The sequence below is a fragment of the Mus pahari genome, chromosome 17 (assembly GCF_900095145.1).
Source record: "Mus pahari chromosome 17, PAHARI_EIJ_v1.1, whole genome shotgun sequence".
NCBI classification, from domain to species: domain Eukaryota; kingdom Metazoa; phylum Chordata; class Mammalia; order Rodentia; family Muridae; genus Mus; species Mus pahari.
In genome coordinates, this window is record NC_034606.1 from 64,506,035 (window position 1) to 64,520,000 (window position 13,966).

A 13,966-nucleotide genomic window follows, 5' to 3' on the forward strand; every position below is an offset into this window, starting at 1 on the left:
GTTAGTGTGACCGGCTGAGGGGTAGGAGTGATGCCCAGGGCCTGGACCTGCTCAGGAGTTAGTGTGACCGGCTGAGGGGTCAGAGTGATGCCCAGGGCCTGGGTCTGCTCAGGGCTGAGAGTGGTCGGCTGAGGGGTCAGAGTGATGCCCAGGGCCTGGACCTGCTCAGGGCTGAGAGTGATCGGCTCATGGCTCTGAGTGATGCCCAGGGCCTGGGTCTGCTCAGGGGTTAGTGTAATCGGCTGAGGGGTTGGAGTGATGCCCAGGGCCTGGGTCTGCTCAAGGCTGAGAGTGGTCGGCTGAGGGGTCGGAGTGATGCCCAGGGCCTCAGCCTGTTGAGGGCTCAGACTGACCTGCTCAGCGGTGAGAGCGTTCGCCAAGGCCTTGGCCTGCTCAGGGCTGAGAGTAATCAGCTGAGGGGTCGGGGTGATACCCAGAGCCTGGGCCTGCTCAGGGGTGAAAGTGATCGGCTGAGGGGTTGGAGTGATGCCCAGGGCCTGGGTCTGCTCAGGGCTCAGATTGATTCGCTGAGTCTTGACCTGCTCAGTGGTGAGAGTGAGTGCCAGAGCCTGGGCCTGCTCAGGGCTGAGAGTGATCGGCTGAGGGGTTGGAGTGATGCCCGGGGCCTGGGTCTGCTCAGGGCTGAGAGTGATCGGCTGAGGAGTTGGAGTGATGCCCGGGGCCTGGGTCTGCTCAGGGCTGAGAGTGATTGGCTTACGGGTTGGAGTGATGCCGGGAGCCTGGGTCTGCTCACGGGGGAAAGTGATTGGCCGAGGAGGGATCAGAGGGAGCCCCAGGGCCTTGGCCTGCTCAGGGGTGAGATTAGTTCTTTGTGCTTCAGCCTGCTGAGTGGTGAGAGTGGTTCCCTGGACCTGGTACTGTTGAGGGTTCAGACTGACCCTCTGTGCCTTGACTTGCTCGGGAGTGAGAGTGATCCCCAGGGCCTTCGCCTGCTGGATGTTGAGGGTGATTCCCAGGATCTGGGCCTGTAGGGGAGTCAGACTGATTCTCTCCTCTTGGTACTGCTCAGGAGTGAGGGCGACCCCTAGGGCCTGAACCTGTTCATGGGTCAGACTGATCCTTTGGGATTTAGTCTGCTCAGGCGTGAGAGTGATGCCTAGGGCCTGGGTCTGCTGAGGGGTGAGGGTGATCCTTGGTCCCTTGTCTTTCTCAGGAGTGGGAGTTGTTACTTGGTCTAGGACCTGCTGGAAGGGTAGCATTGTTCTCTGGGTATCTGTGACCCCAGATATCTCTTCAGTAGTTGCTTGGGAGGTTTGCATCCCCTCGGGTTTTTCTGATATGAGAGACTCCTTTGGAGTCTGTGTCGGCTCAAGAATCCTAGGAACCATTGGCTTAGTCCCCAGTTCTTGCTCCTGCCCTGCTGTGAAAGCAGTCTTTAATTCTATAGTGTGTTCACCAGTAAGAGGACCACTCAAAGTTTGTGCCTGCTCAACGGTGAGAGATGGCATTGAAAGCTGGGGGGACATCTGAGGGCCTATTATCTGGGCCTGCTCAGGGACATGCACTTGGGGGGTTTTTGGAGAAACGAGGAGGATCCTGGAAGAGGAGGGAGAGAGTTTGGGCTGCTGTTCCTCCGTGGCCCCCATTACACCGGGCTCCACTTGGAGCGCCTGTGCCTGACTTATCTGCGGTTTCGGGGCCTTCATCAGTCTGGGAGCTAGATTGATGGAGGACTTGCTGACGACCTTCCACAGGTCCACATGACCCGGCTCGCTCCTCTTCGACTTTTCTGCATCCTCTGCATCTCCCAGGTCCTGAACCTGGCGGCCTTCTGGGGCTTTGAATGCTTGCCTCCACACCTCCAGCAGCTCCGTTTTGTCCTTCGGCCTCAGTCTTGGCTCTTCCTTCTGCACAGCCGCCACCGCCGCCGCCGCCTGTTGCTGCTCCTTTGTCGTTTTGTATTTGAAGTCATTCTCTATCTCATTTAAGAGCATCTGTACCAGTTTCTTAATTGCTGGGTCTGTGATCTCACTGAGGAGAACTCTGCCAACCTCAGACTTGGCGCCGACCGCCCCCTGCTTAGGAAGCATCCGTGACAGCGCTCCCTTTGGCTGTTTCTTGGGTTTCTCTTTAGGTTGAACCTTTCTCTCATCTCTGTATGTCCTCAATGCTACAGTCACAGTTTCAGCCACCTTTTGGAAATATTCCTCTATTTTTGCCTTTATGACGTTTAAATTTTCGACTTCTGCTTTTCCCAGTGCCGACTCCTCCTTCCTTATACTATTTGGATCAAAAGCCTTTCCTACATTATTCGTCTTCTCTCTCAGGAAGGCCAGGATGGCTCTTTGAAATGATTCTAGACTGCCCTGCTCACTTTCATCAGGGGTTACTGAAGTCACCTTAGAGGTCTTGGGTTGTAATTTACCAGACTGTTTTGTTTCCTCGGTTTTTGCTACAAGTCTTCTCCACTTGGTTTCTGGTTTTTGTAGCTCTGGTGCACCCTCAGGCTGAAGCAGATCTATTTCACTCTTGGCTTCTTTGTCGGTTAATTTAAGGGTGGACTCTCTACTCTCTGGCGAGCCTGGGCTGCCTCGAATCAGCTGCTCAGATCGGCCCTTCTTGAGTTGTTCCCACATGGCACTTGGTCCCCCTTTGCCCTTCTGGGCCTTTGCTTTCCCGGCTTTCTTCTTTTCCTGTTCTTTTAGAAGAGCAAGTTGACTGAGTTTCTTTTCGTCCATTTCCAGATTTGTGTCCAAGGTCTCTGCTGTCAGTGGCAGGCCTTTGAGTTTTATCTGGTCTTGGGTGGCCTCAGCTTTGTCCTCAACTTGCTGCTTAGCTGCATCTGGATCCCCTTCACTTGAAGATGGTTCCCATGTTACTGCGGTGCTTTTGGACCCTTTCTCCTGGGAGTCGTCCGTCTTGCCTTCCCTCTCAACGTCCCTGGACTCCCTGCTGACAAACAGCCCCTGTAAAGGCAGCATTTTCAAGGATGCAGCTGGGTGCATCATCTGGCGTCCAAGATAATTTTTGATGCGAATAAGTTGGTCACATTTTTCTTCAGATTCTCTAAGTTTCTGCTGAAGCATCTCATTCTCTTCACTGAGTTCTTGGATGACCTGCTTGGAATGGTCTTTCTCTTTCTCTACCCCTTGATCCTCTTTCAGAACCGACTTGGCAACTCGAGAGCTCACAAGTCTTAGTTCATCATTGACAGTGCTCAGTGCCTTGGAGAGATTCAGCACTGTGGCTGACATGTATTTAATGACGTTGTTTTCCAGCTTGCTGAACATCGCTGTGCTGATGAGCTCCTGCAGCATGCTCTGAATCTCTGAAACCTTAGCGTTTAAGCCAATCTGGTCGAAAATCATCTGATCCGGTCTTAAAGCTTGGGCTGTGGCAGGCCGCTTTATAGCCCGGTCTTTCCAAGCTTTCCAGAGAGTGCCTCTAGCCACTGGAAGAAAAACACAAAACAAAACATTGCAGTTGCCTTTCTTCTTTCATGTGTTCTGTGTCCATGTTTAAGCCTAAGGAACTCAGCCTTGACTAACAGATGCATACTAGTATTGGATTTTATTTATAGTTATTACTCAATGAGTATATATGTGTATATGGGGAGAGAGAGAGAGAGAGAGAGAGAGAGAGAGAGAGAGAGAGAGAGAGAGAGAGAAACCGTTAATATATAGTGAAATATCCATGATCTCACTTTCGCACAGAAAATAACTAAGTTAATTACAGAACAGACAAACCCCCTATGCATGAGATGTAAAATAACTTATGTAGATAATCCAGCCTACAAGGACAGCAGCTGTGCTCTCCTTGCCCAAACTATAGGCTACAGATAGACTTTTCATGGAAAATTACACTCCCCAAAAGAAAGAGGGGAAGTAACTTTTCCTTTTAAGGCTGGGTCTCCTAGATGGCCTTGAACTAGAAATGTAGACTAGGCTGGTCTCAAACTCACAGAGATCATCCTGCCTCTGCCTGCAGAGGCTGGGATTAAGGGCACACATCACAATGGATGTGTGCCACCACACCCGGCTGTACTTTGGTTTTTGAATTGGAACCTCTCCGGAACCTGGTATTCATCAATCAGTGACACTGTCTGGCCAGAAAACCCTGAGGACCTGCCTCTATCCCTACCTTCCCCAGCTCTGGGACTACAGATTTTTTTTTAAAAAAATTTATGTATTTATTTTATAATATGAGTACAATGAAGTTATCTTCAGACAGACCAGAAGAGGGCATCAGATCCCATTACAGGTGGTTGTGAGACATCATGTGGTTGCTGGAAACTGAACTCAGGGCCTCTGGAAGAACAGTCAGTGCTCTTAACCACTAAGCCATTTCTCCAGCCTCAGTTGTTCTTGACTGTTATCCTAGTGTTTATGTAGATGCTGGGGATCCAAACTCAGGACCTCATGCACATGTATCCAGTGCTTTCCTGACTGAGCCTTGACAGAACACAGTGAAGTGATTCTTTGAGTGTACAGGAGCATCCTATCATGTACCTGATTGTTTCTTGTTGGGGTCCAGGAATCCCCTCATAAACCACATAAACACTGATCTCAGTCAGACAGGGAGAGTTTATTGAGTGTAAGTATAGGCTTAGATTTTTCAAAGACCTACTTTTCATGATGGTTCTTAAATGCTTTAACCTCCCTTCTAGCCCACCACCCACCAGAGGTAGTGGAAAAGAAAGGTTATTAGGAGGCAGGGGAAGTGGACCTGTTTAGAAATGGCTCTTGGGAGCAAATCCCATCTGCATTGTCAGGAAATCAGCAGTTCAGTTCACAGGACAGCAGTGGCAGCTCAATCCACTCACAAACACTTCACGGATACTCCAGCAGTCCAGTTCAGTAGTGTCGGGATAGCAGCAGTGGTGGCAGGACCTAGCAGGAACAGCCAGGCCTCAGCCAGATCAGCAGGAGTCAGCAGGAGGGGCCAGGGGCACTCGGGGAAACCAGAAGCTCTTTGCCACGCCATTCTCGATGACTATTTGAAGACCAAGAAACCTTGCACAGATAGCTGTACAGGCCAGCCCCTCTCACAGGCCACGGAGTCTTACTTATACTCCCTCCAAACAGCACGTGTCCTCCATAGGTTTAAGACAGACTCAGCACATGAGCCTGTCTTAGCAAAACTCAAGTTGAGTTTGTATCAGCTGACATCACTCTGCCAATCAGCCCAGTCCCTTGGAAGTGCCAAGAAACCATCAGCACACCACCAGAAGTTCTTTGGTAGTTTCTCTTTATGGAGTCCTGGCAAATGGAGCTCAACTATGCAATGTAAGTAAGGTGTGTTGTTAGCAAAGAATCCTTCATCGGGGCTGGTGAGATGGCTCAGCGGGTAAGAGCACCCGACTGCTCTTCCAAAGGTGCAGAGTTCAAATCCCAGCAGCCACATGGTGGCTCACAACCATCCTTAACAAGATCTGACGCCCTCTTCTGGAGTGTCTGAAGACAGCTACAGTGTACTTACATATAATAAATAAATAAATCTTAAAAAAAAAAAAAAAAGCAGTCAGTACTCTTAACCGCTGAGCCATCTCTCCAGTCCACTAGGAAACTTTCTAATACTAAGTTGATTACATATTCTTTTATGTTCTGTGCCGATTGTGAGAGAAGTCAGTAGAACTGCTTTGTATAGTTACCCAAAATAAGCTTGGACCCGAACCAACCACCCAGCAACATTTCCTATACCTGTGTATAAGCTTTTATGGTATTTGTCTTTATAAGCTGCCCCTGGATGGACCCCAACCTAGGAGATAAAAGAAAATATTTAAAATAAGACTTCCGTCAGGTGTGGTGGCGCATGCCTTTAATTCCAGCACTTGGGAGGCAGAGGCAGGTGGATTTCTGAGTTCAAGGCCAGCCTGGTCTACAGAGTGAGTTCCAGGACAGCCAGGGCTAAACAGAGAAACCCTGTCTCGAAAAATCAAAAAAACAAATAAAAATAAATAAATAAATAAATAAATAAATGTTAAAAGAAATAAAGAAAAGAAAGAAAGAAAGAAAGAAAGAAAGTTAGTTTCCTAGTAACAGCAGAAACATATGAGGAAGTTTCCTTACAATGACTAGCTAAGTAACAATTAACAATTACCTAAGCCATAACATTTTACCTAGGCCTTAACACTCAAAACTGTGGGGCTGGAGAGATGGCTCAGAGGTTAAGAGCACTTATTTCCAGAGGTCATGAGTTCAATTCCCAGCAACCACAGGGCTCACAACCATCCGTAATGGGATCTGATGCCCTCTTCTGGTGTGTCTGAAGAGAGCAATGATATACTCAGATACATAAAATAAACAAATAAATCTTTAAAAAAAATAGCTAGGCAGTGGTGGCATATGCATCCCAGCATTTCGGAGGCAGAGGCAGGCAGATTTCTGAGCCAGCCTGATCTACGGAGTGAGTTTCAGGACAGCCAGGGCTACACAGAGAAACCCTGTCTTGAAAAGAAAAAAACAAAAACAAAAACACTCAAAATTGCTAAGGACATTGCTAACACAAGGAAAAGTCTAAGAAACTCTAGCAGCTAAGAGGAGGCCAAACAGGTATGACAACTAAAGGAAATGTGGTGTCCACATCCGAACGAAGCAAAATGTGACAGTAGGTGTGGAGGACCAGGAGGCCCAAATACATATATATTGCAATTTAGTCACTGATAAAGTATCAATGTTGGTTTCTTTCTCCTTTCCTCGTTGTTTTTGGTTCTCTGAGTTGAGAGCAAACTTGCTATATAGCCAAGGCTGGCCTTGGATTCTGAATCCTCTTGACTTTATCTCTTAAGTACTGGAATTATGAGTGTGAGCAGCCATACCTACCTACCTCCTTCTCCTTCTCCTCCTCCTCCTCCTCCTGCTTGTGGACGTTGTACATCGTGGTGCGCACTAGGCTCCGCACCACGATGTACAACGTCCACAAGCAGCATTATCTACCTTCTGAGGAAGGGGCGTGGTGGCACATGCCTTTAATCCCAGCACTTGGGAGGCAGAGGCAGGTGGATTTCTGAGTTCAAGGCCAGCCTGGTCTACAGAGTGAGTTCCAGGACAGCCAGGGCTACACAGAGAAACCCTGTCTCGAAAAACAAAAAATAAATAAATAAAAACAAAAACAAACAAAAAACCCACAAAGATGAAAAAAGGGAAGTATTTAATAAACATTCTCCCTCAAAGCGGGTATAAAAGTGGCTGGAAAGGACAGGTTGCTTAGCCTTACCACTTCCGGGTGAAATGCACTGTAAATCCCCAGGAAATGTCTCTTCACAGGAACCCGCCAGCCTGGGTGATAAAAGACTGTCGGGTGTTGAGGTCGGGGAACGCTAGTCTTCCTCCACTACAGACAGAAACTTCACAGTCACTTCAGAAAGCAGATGTGCTGTATGATCAAGCAAATATTCTTGTTTGTAAGTACTGTACATCCAAACAAATGAAGCCATGTGCCTCACAGAAACTCACATGTGGGATTACAGCAGCAATATTCAGAAAAGTCAAATGTGGGGCTGGAGAGATGGCTCAAAGGTTAAGAGCACTGACTGCTCTTCCAGAGGTCCTGAGTTCAATTCCCAGCAACCACATGGTGGCTCACAACCATCTGTAACAAGATCTGACGCCCTCTTCTGGAGTGTCTGAAGACAGCTACAGTGTACTCATATACATAAAATAAACAAGTAATTCTTAGAGAGAGAGAGAGAGAGAGAGAGAGAGAGAGAGAGACTGAAAGCACACTATCAGGTCACTCTCCAGAAAGAACAACAATATATAGGAACCCCACATGGAATCCTCTAACTATGTACAATAAAAGGGAGCTGAGCGGCGGTGGTGGTGCATACTTTTGAATCCCACCACTTGGGAGGCAGAGATGCAGAGATGTCTATAAGTTCGAGGTCAGCCTCATCTACAAAGTGAGTTCCAAGACAGCCAGAACAACACAGAGAAAATATGTCTTGAAAATAAAATAAAATAAAATAAAAGGAGTTGCAGAGATGCTCACTGTTAAGAGCACTAGCTGCTCCTTCAGAGGTACTGGTTTCCATTCCCAGGACCCACGTGGAGCTCACGGTCAGTCATAACTCCAGTTCTAGCTGGACTCTATGGGCATCAAGCAAGCATGTGCTGCACAGACAGACATGTAGGCAAAACACCCATACACATGAACAATGAAAAGCTTACAGACAAGCCAGACATGGTGGCGCATGCCTTTAATCCTAGCACTTGGGAGGCAGAGGCAGGTGGATTTCTGAGTTCAAGGCCAGCCTGGTCTACAGAGTGAGTTCCAGGACAGCCAGGGCTACACAGAGAAACCCTGTCTCGAAAAACAAAAAATAAATAAATAAAAACAAAAACAAACAAAAAACCCACAAAGATGAAAAAAGGGAAGTATTTAATAAACATTCTCCCTCAAAGCGGGTATAAAAGTGGCTGGAAAGGACAGGTTGCTTAGCCTTACCACTTCCGGGTGAAATGCACTGTAAATCCCCAGGAAATGTCTCTTCACAGGAACCCGCCAGCCTGGGTGATAAAAGACTGTCGGGTGTTGAGGTCGGGGAACGCTAGTCTTCCTCCACTACAGACAGAAACTTCACAGTCACTTCAGAAAGCAGATGTGCTGTATGATCAAGCAAATATTCTTGTTTGTAAGTACTGTACATCCAAACAAATGAAGCCATGTGCCTCACAGAAACTCACATGTGGGATTACAGCAGCAATATTCAGAAAAGTCAAATGTGGGGCTGGAGAGATGGCTCAAAGGTTAAGAGCACTGACTGCTCTTCCAGAGGTCCTGAGTTCAATTCCCAGCAACCACATGGTGGCTCACAACCATCTGTAATAAGATCTGACGCCCTCTTCTGGTGTGTTTGAAGACAGCGACAGTGTACTTATATTAAATAAATAAATAAATAAATAAATCTTAAAAAAAAAAAAAAAGAAAAGAAAAAAGAAAAGGAAAGGAAAAAAAATAAAGCCAAACATGGAGAACATTCAGATATCCACCAACAGGTGAACAGGACAGTAAGATGTGATGTGTCTGACAACTCACTGAAGGCTTAATGGGGAGGTTTGGGTTACCATTGGTGCTACAACGTTGCTGAAGAAGGCAGATAGCACAGACTACCCACCCAGACAGGAAGATGTAGTAACTCACTTCTATAATCCCAGCCTCCAGAGGGCTGTGACAGGAGAAGCTCAAGTTCCAGCCTGGATTATGTAGCAATACTCGGTCTCAACTAAACAAAATCCCACACGTAGGCATGCCTTCTGACAGTCGTAAGAACTGGTAAGGCTGAGTGAGCTCAAATCTGGGAATCACAGAGATTTGAGAAGTGCAGGAGTGGAGCAGTCCTTACCTGCCTCTGTACCTGCTCTGGAACAAGTAACCACAACACACAGATGAGAGGAGCATGGGCTTGGGACGTAACACCAGGAGTCCTTCCCCATTCAAATAAAACATCACTAACCGCTCAAACTGAGCCAATAGGAAACATCTACTCCTAAGTCCCACCCACTCTCCAAGGTTCACATAGACCCTGTCCACTTGAAATAAAGGGTACAAGTTATTTCACGGAGGATGGAGGATTGTCTGAGAGTGGCTGTTTTTACTGAGAGGTGACACCCGGGGAAGAGTTCTCTCTCCCAAAGCATTCACCGCTAGATCTTGGACTGGCTTGGCTGGCCAGGCTCTTGCAGCCTGCAGAGGCTCAAATCAGAGCGACTGCACATTGCCACCTCTGCCTCTGCTTGCAGCTGTAGCAAACAAGAGATCCTAGGACCCTGGCTGCCTGCCTTGCACAGGCTGCCCAATCCTTTTTACTTCTCTTCTAAAAGCTCTAACGCTCCCAGCTTTCCCTTTGCCCTCCTTAGTCTGATGCCCTCGAGAGAATCAGGCGGACAGAGGACCACACCCACATATAATATGATGTTTATATAAAATAGTCAAAATAAATTTATTGGGACAAAATGTTTGTCCACGACTGTGGATAAGAATAAAGACAGACATATGAACACATATCTTTTTGGATAGTAGAAATGCTTTAAAAATGGAATACCGCTGGGCACTGGTGGTGCACAGAGTGAGTTCCAGGACAGCCAGGGCTATACAGAGAAACCCTGTTTCAAAACACCCCCCTGCTCCCCCCCCAAAAAAGGACTACCATGGGCTGTGGGTGTGGCTTGCCTCAAAACCCATGAGACCCTTTGAGTTCAACCACCAGCATCACTGCCATGGGGGGTGAGGGTGCTGATCACACCACGGCAACTGTGAATTTATGGAAACATCTGCGCACTTGATACACGTACATTTTATGGAATGCAGGTTATATGTCAATAAATTTTTGCCTATTATTACTTTATGTGTATGAGAGTTTTGTCTGCAGGAATGTTTGGATACCATGTGCATGCCAGAACCTGAAGAAGCCAAAAGAAGGCATTGTTTCCTGTTGGAACCAGAGCTACAGATGGTGTGAGCCGGGATGGTGTGGGAATGTTACCCAGGTCCTCTGGAAAAACCACCTAGTGCTCTTGACCATGGAACCATCTCTCCATTCCCCCAACAGAGCTGTATTTCGGTAAAAAGTTAAACTCCATTCTCAAGTGTTACAAAGCACCCTTACATGTTCTTTTCTTTGCTCTCTTCTTCTCTTCGATGAGTAATAAGGTCATTTGAATCAGAGAGTCGACATTATTGCTGATCCTTTTCAGCATGTCTGGTATCAACTCCATCTTCACAACCCAGTGGTGATAGTCATCCATATTGATGGTAGCCACCTCCGACAGAATAAGATCTTGAGGAGGAGGAGAAAAGAAAGCCATTTTATGGAGGAAACACACTAAACATATCCACAGAGCCTTAGGATAACTTGTAACTATACAATGGTTCCACTGGGGAATAGTTATCTTGTATTTGGGTTGACCTGAGAGAGCAGGGCCAACCAAAGGGAGCAGAGGTTCTACAAAATTCAATTCCCAACAACCACATGAAGGCTCACAACCATCTATCTGCACAGCTACAGTGTACTCACATAAGTAAATAAATAAACAAATAAATAAATACATCTTTTTTTTTTAAAGTCATCTTGTATTTATTGTTATCCTGAGCCTTTTCCCTTTTATAGGAAGAGACTTGGAATAGAAACTCAACCAAGTTAAATCAGTAAGTTATGAAAATATAACCAAGGTTCAAACGCCTCAGGTTTGTTTCCCTCCCACAGCTGGGTCTTCCTCCTTGATGCAGCCAGTCCTTCCATGTCCCTCCCGATTTAACTTCTCTCCTCTTTCCTTAACTTTGATCCTTCCCTCCGGAGCCTTCTACACACTTACTCCATTCTTCTAGCCAGGACAGAATCTTGGAGAGAGTCCTTTCTCTAATGTCAACATTCTTCACAACGGTGGCAATCTTTTCTAAGAAAGCCTTTCTCTTCCTTTTCTGACTTTCTGAGATGGAGCCCTTCCTCCCAAAGGACATGCTGTCGATATTATACCGAGTCATTATCAGCTCCACGTTGTTCATTATTCCAGCCAGTTTCCAAATAATGTCCTATAAAAAGAAGGAATAGCATACTAGTTTGAAAATAAGTTTTGGTCATGTTTACTCTAAGGATGTCAGTAGTTAATATAAAGCTGACCCGGGCAAGTCTTCTCAGAGCAGTGAGATGGCCCAGTGATGAAAGGTGCCTGCCGCCCAGCAGGCCCAAGGTGGATGGAAAGAACTACATCTTGTAAGTTGCTTCAGACCACTACATACATGGCCACACACATACAAGCATACACCCAAACATAAAGCAGACAAGAGCGACCTGAGATCTAAGATGGCTCCTAGCACACCTGTGAGACAGCAAAAAAGAACCGAGGCCAGGGAGTGGCTGCTTCCCCCATTTTCACAGTGACAATACTGTCCCCACTCCTGAGTTACCTCATTAAGCAGGGCTTTCATTGGAGCATGATGTGGTGAGATATGGTTGGCCAATGGTCTAGGCTTGGGATTGGTTCAAACACTGTACATAAACTTATGGACCATGCGATAAACTCAGATCCGTACCCTGATGCTGGTTTCCGAAGTCTGATGGCCTGGGATTCGTCACATGACTTTGTCGCCTCTTACCCCCAACCCTCAGTCCTGTTCCCACTGACTTGCTAGCTAACCTTACCTTTGGGTGACTGGCCAAAAGAACTGTGAGTTCTAGGCCAGTCTGGGCAATGCAGGGAGGCCCTCCCATGTCAGAAACAAAGACTTGCTATTGTATCTTTACTACAATTTCCAGATTTTTCTCTCATTAAAAAAAAAAGTCTTAGGTTGGTCATGGTGGAGCATGCTTGCAGCCCTAGCACTCAGGAATTACAAGCAAGAGTTCAAGGCCAGCCTAAGCTACATAGGAAGTTTGAGGCTAATCTGGGCTACATAAGACCCTGTATCAACAACTCTTCAAATAAATAAAAAGAATTAACTTTTTAAGCTTTCATCACCTAGCAAGACTATGATGAAATGGAAAGATCCCTGGGTTTTAAGCTGGCCTGGGACCCTAACTGCAGCTCTTTTGTTAAAATAGCATTTGCTGTCACTAACATTTCCAAAGTGCCTCTGCTTTATCCAAAAACCAAGACTGCTAAAGGCAAAGTGTGAGTTGCTTCCCCTTTATGGTAGTGGTCACTGAGTCAGGGCCATCCACATCCTGTGCAGGCACCCTACCAGTCAACTGAGTAAGCCTAGAATCCTAACACAAAGGGATGGAAGCAGGAGGATCACGAGTTCAGAGTCACCCTTGATTCCACAGGAAGTGTGAGGCTAGCCAGGGCTACAAAAGACGCTCTCTCCAACAAACAAACCTCAAAAAAACCGCGGGAACCCATTGGGTTGTCAGAATTATCAGAAAGATAGATTACTAGCATCTTCTAAAAAGGTACTGAGTGGGGGCGGAGGGTGGGGCTGATGAAATGGCTCAACCAGGAGAGATGCTTGCTGCCAAACCTGACCACCAAGAGTTCTGTGCCCAGAGCCTACCAAGCAGCATGAGAGAGCTGACTCCAGAAGGTTATCCTTTGATGTCTACATGGCGCGCGCGCGCGCACACACACACACACACACACACAGACAGACAGACAGACGCACACATCCCATAAATAAGTTTTTAATTTCCAAGTGATTTTCACAATTCTAAAACACCACTGCACAACAGCACCTATGCTGAGCAGTTGTTTGTCCGCTTGACACAAGCTAAGGTCATCGGTGTCTTAGGGTTACCATTGCTGTGATTATACACCACAACAAAAAGCAACTTGGAAAAGAAAAGATTTCTTTCACTCTCGGTCCCATATAACAGTTCCCCATCACAAGCAGTTTGGACAGGATCCTGGCGGTGGGGCTGATACAGAGCATAGGAGAACGCTGCTTGCTGGCTCTTTTATAGCCTGATCTCATGGAAGCATTTTTCTCATCTGAGGCTCCCTGCCTCCTCTCTGATGACTCCAGCTCCTGTCAAGTTGTCTCTGAGAAGAAAGAATGTTGATTGAGCAAATTCCCCAATCAAACTGGTCTCCAGACAGGTCTTAGGGGCATTTTTCTGATTAAGGATTGCTGTGGGAGGGCGGGCCCTGCCCTCTGGCTGAGACCAGCCCTGGGAAGGTGGTCCTGAGTCATGTACAGAGTAAAGCCAACAAGCCCTAAACAGCTTTCTCCACTGGCCTCTGCTTCATTCCAGCCTCCAGGTTCTTGCCTCGAGTTCCTGCGGTGACTTTCCCGATGATGGGCTGCCACCTAAAAGCCAAATAAACTCCTTCCTCCCCAAGTTGCTTTTGCAACTTATGGTCTTTATCACAGCAAAAGAAAAGCAAACTAGAGGCTGGAGAGAGTTGAGAGCACTGGCTGCTCTTCTGGGGTTCAATTGCCAGCACTCCCATGGCAGCTCACAACTATCTGTAAACTCCAAGATCTGACACCCTCACACCGACATACATGCAGGCAAAACACCAAATGCAAGCCGGGCGTGATGGCTCAAGCTTTTAATCCCAGCACTTGG

At 47.0% G+C, this 13,966-nt stretch overlaps 1 protein-coding gene across 1 annotated transcript in view; it reads right to left on the reverse strand.

The window, feature by feature from the left end:
* LOC110334566 (protein FAM186A-like) overlaps positions 1-13,966 on the reverse strand; it is a 34,519-nt gene that overhangs the window by 11,236 nt on the left and 9,317 nt on the right. Inside the window, exons 2-4 of the mRNA XM_029547878.1 lie at positions 11,274-11,490; positions 10,568-10,738; positions 12-3,412 (exon numbers count right to left, since the gene is read on the reverse strand). Of these exons, the coding sequence (XP_029403738.1) occupies positions 12-3,412; positions 10,568-10,738; positions 11,274-11,490 (3,789 nt within the window). The remainder of the gene's footprint in view (positions 1-11; positions 3,413-10,567; positions 10,739-11,273; positions 11,491-13,966) is intronic.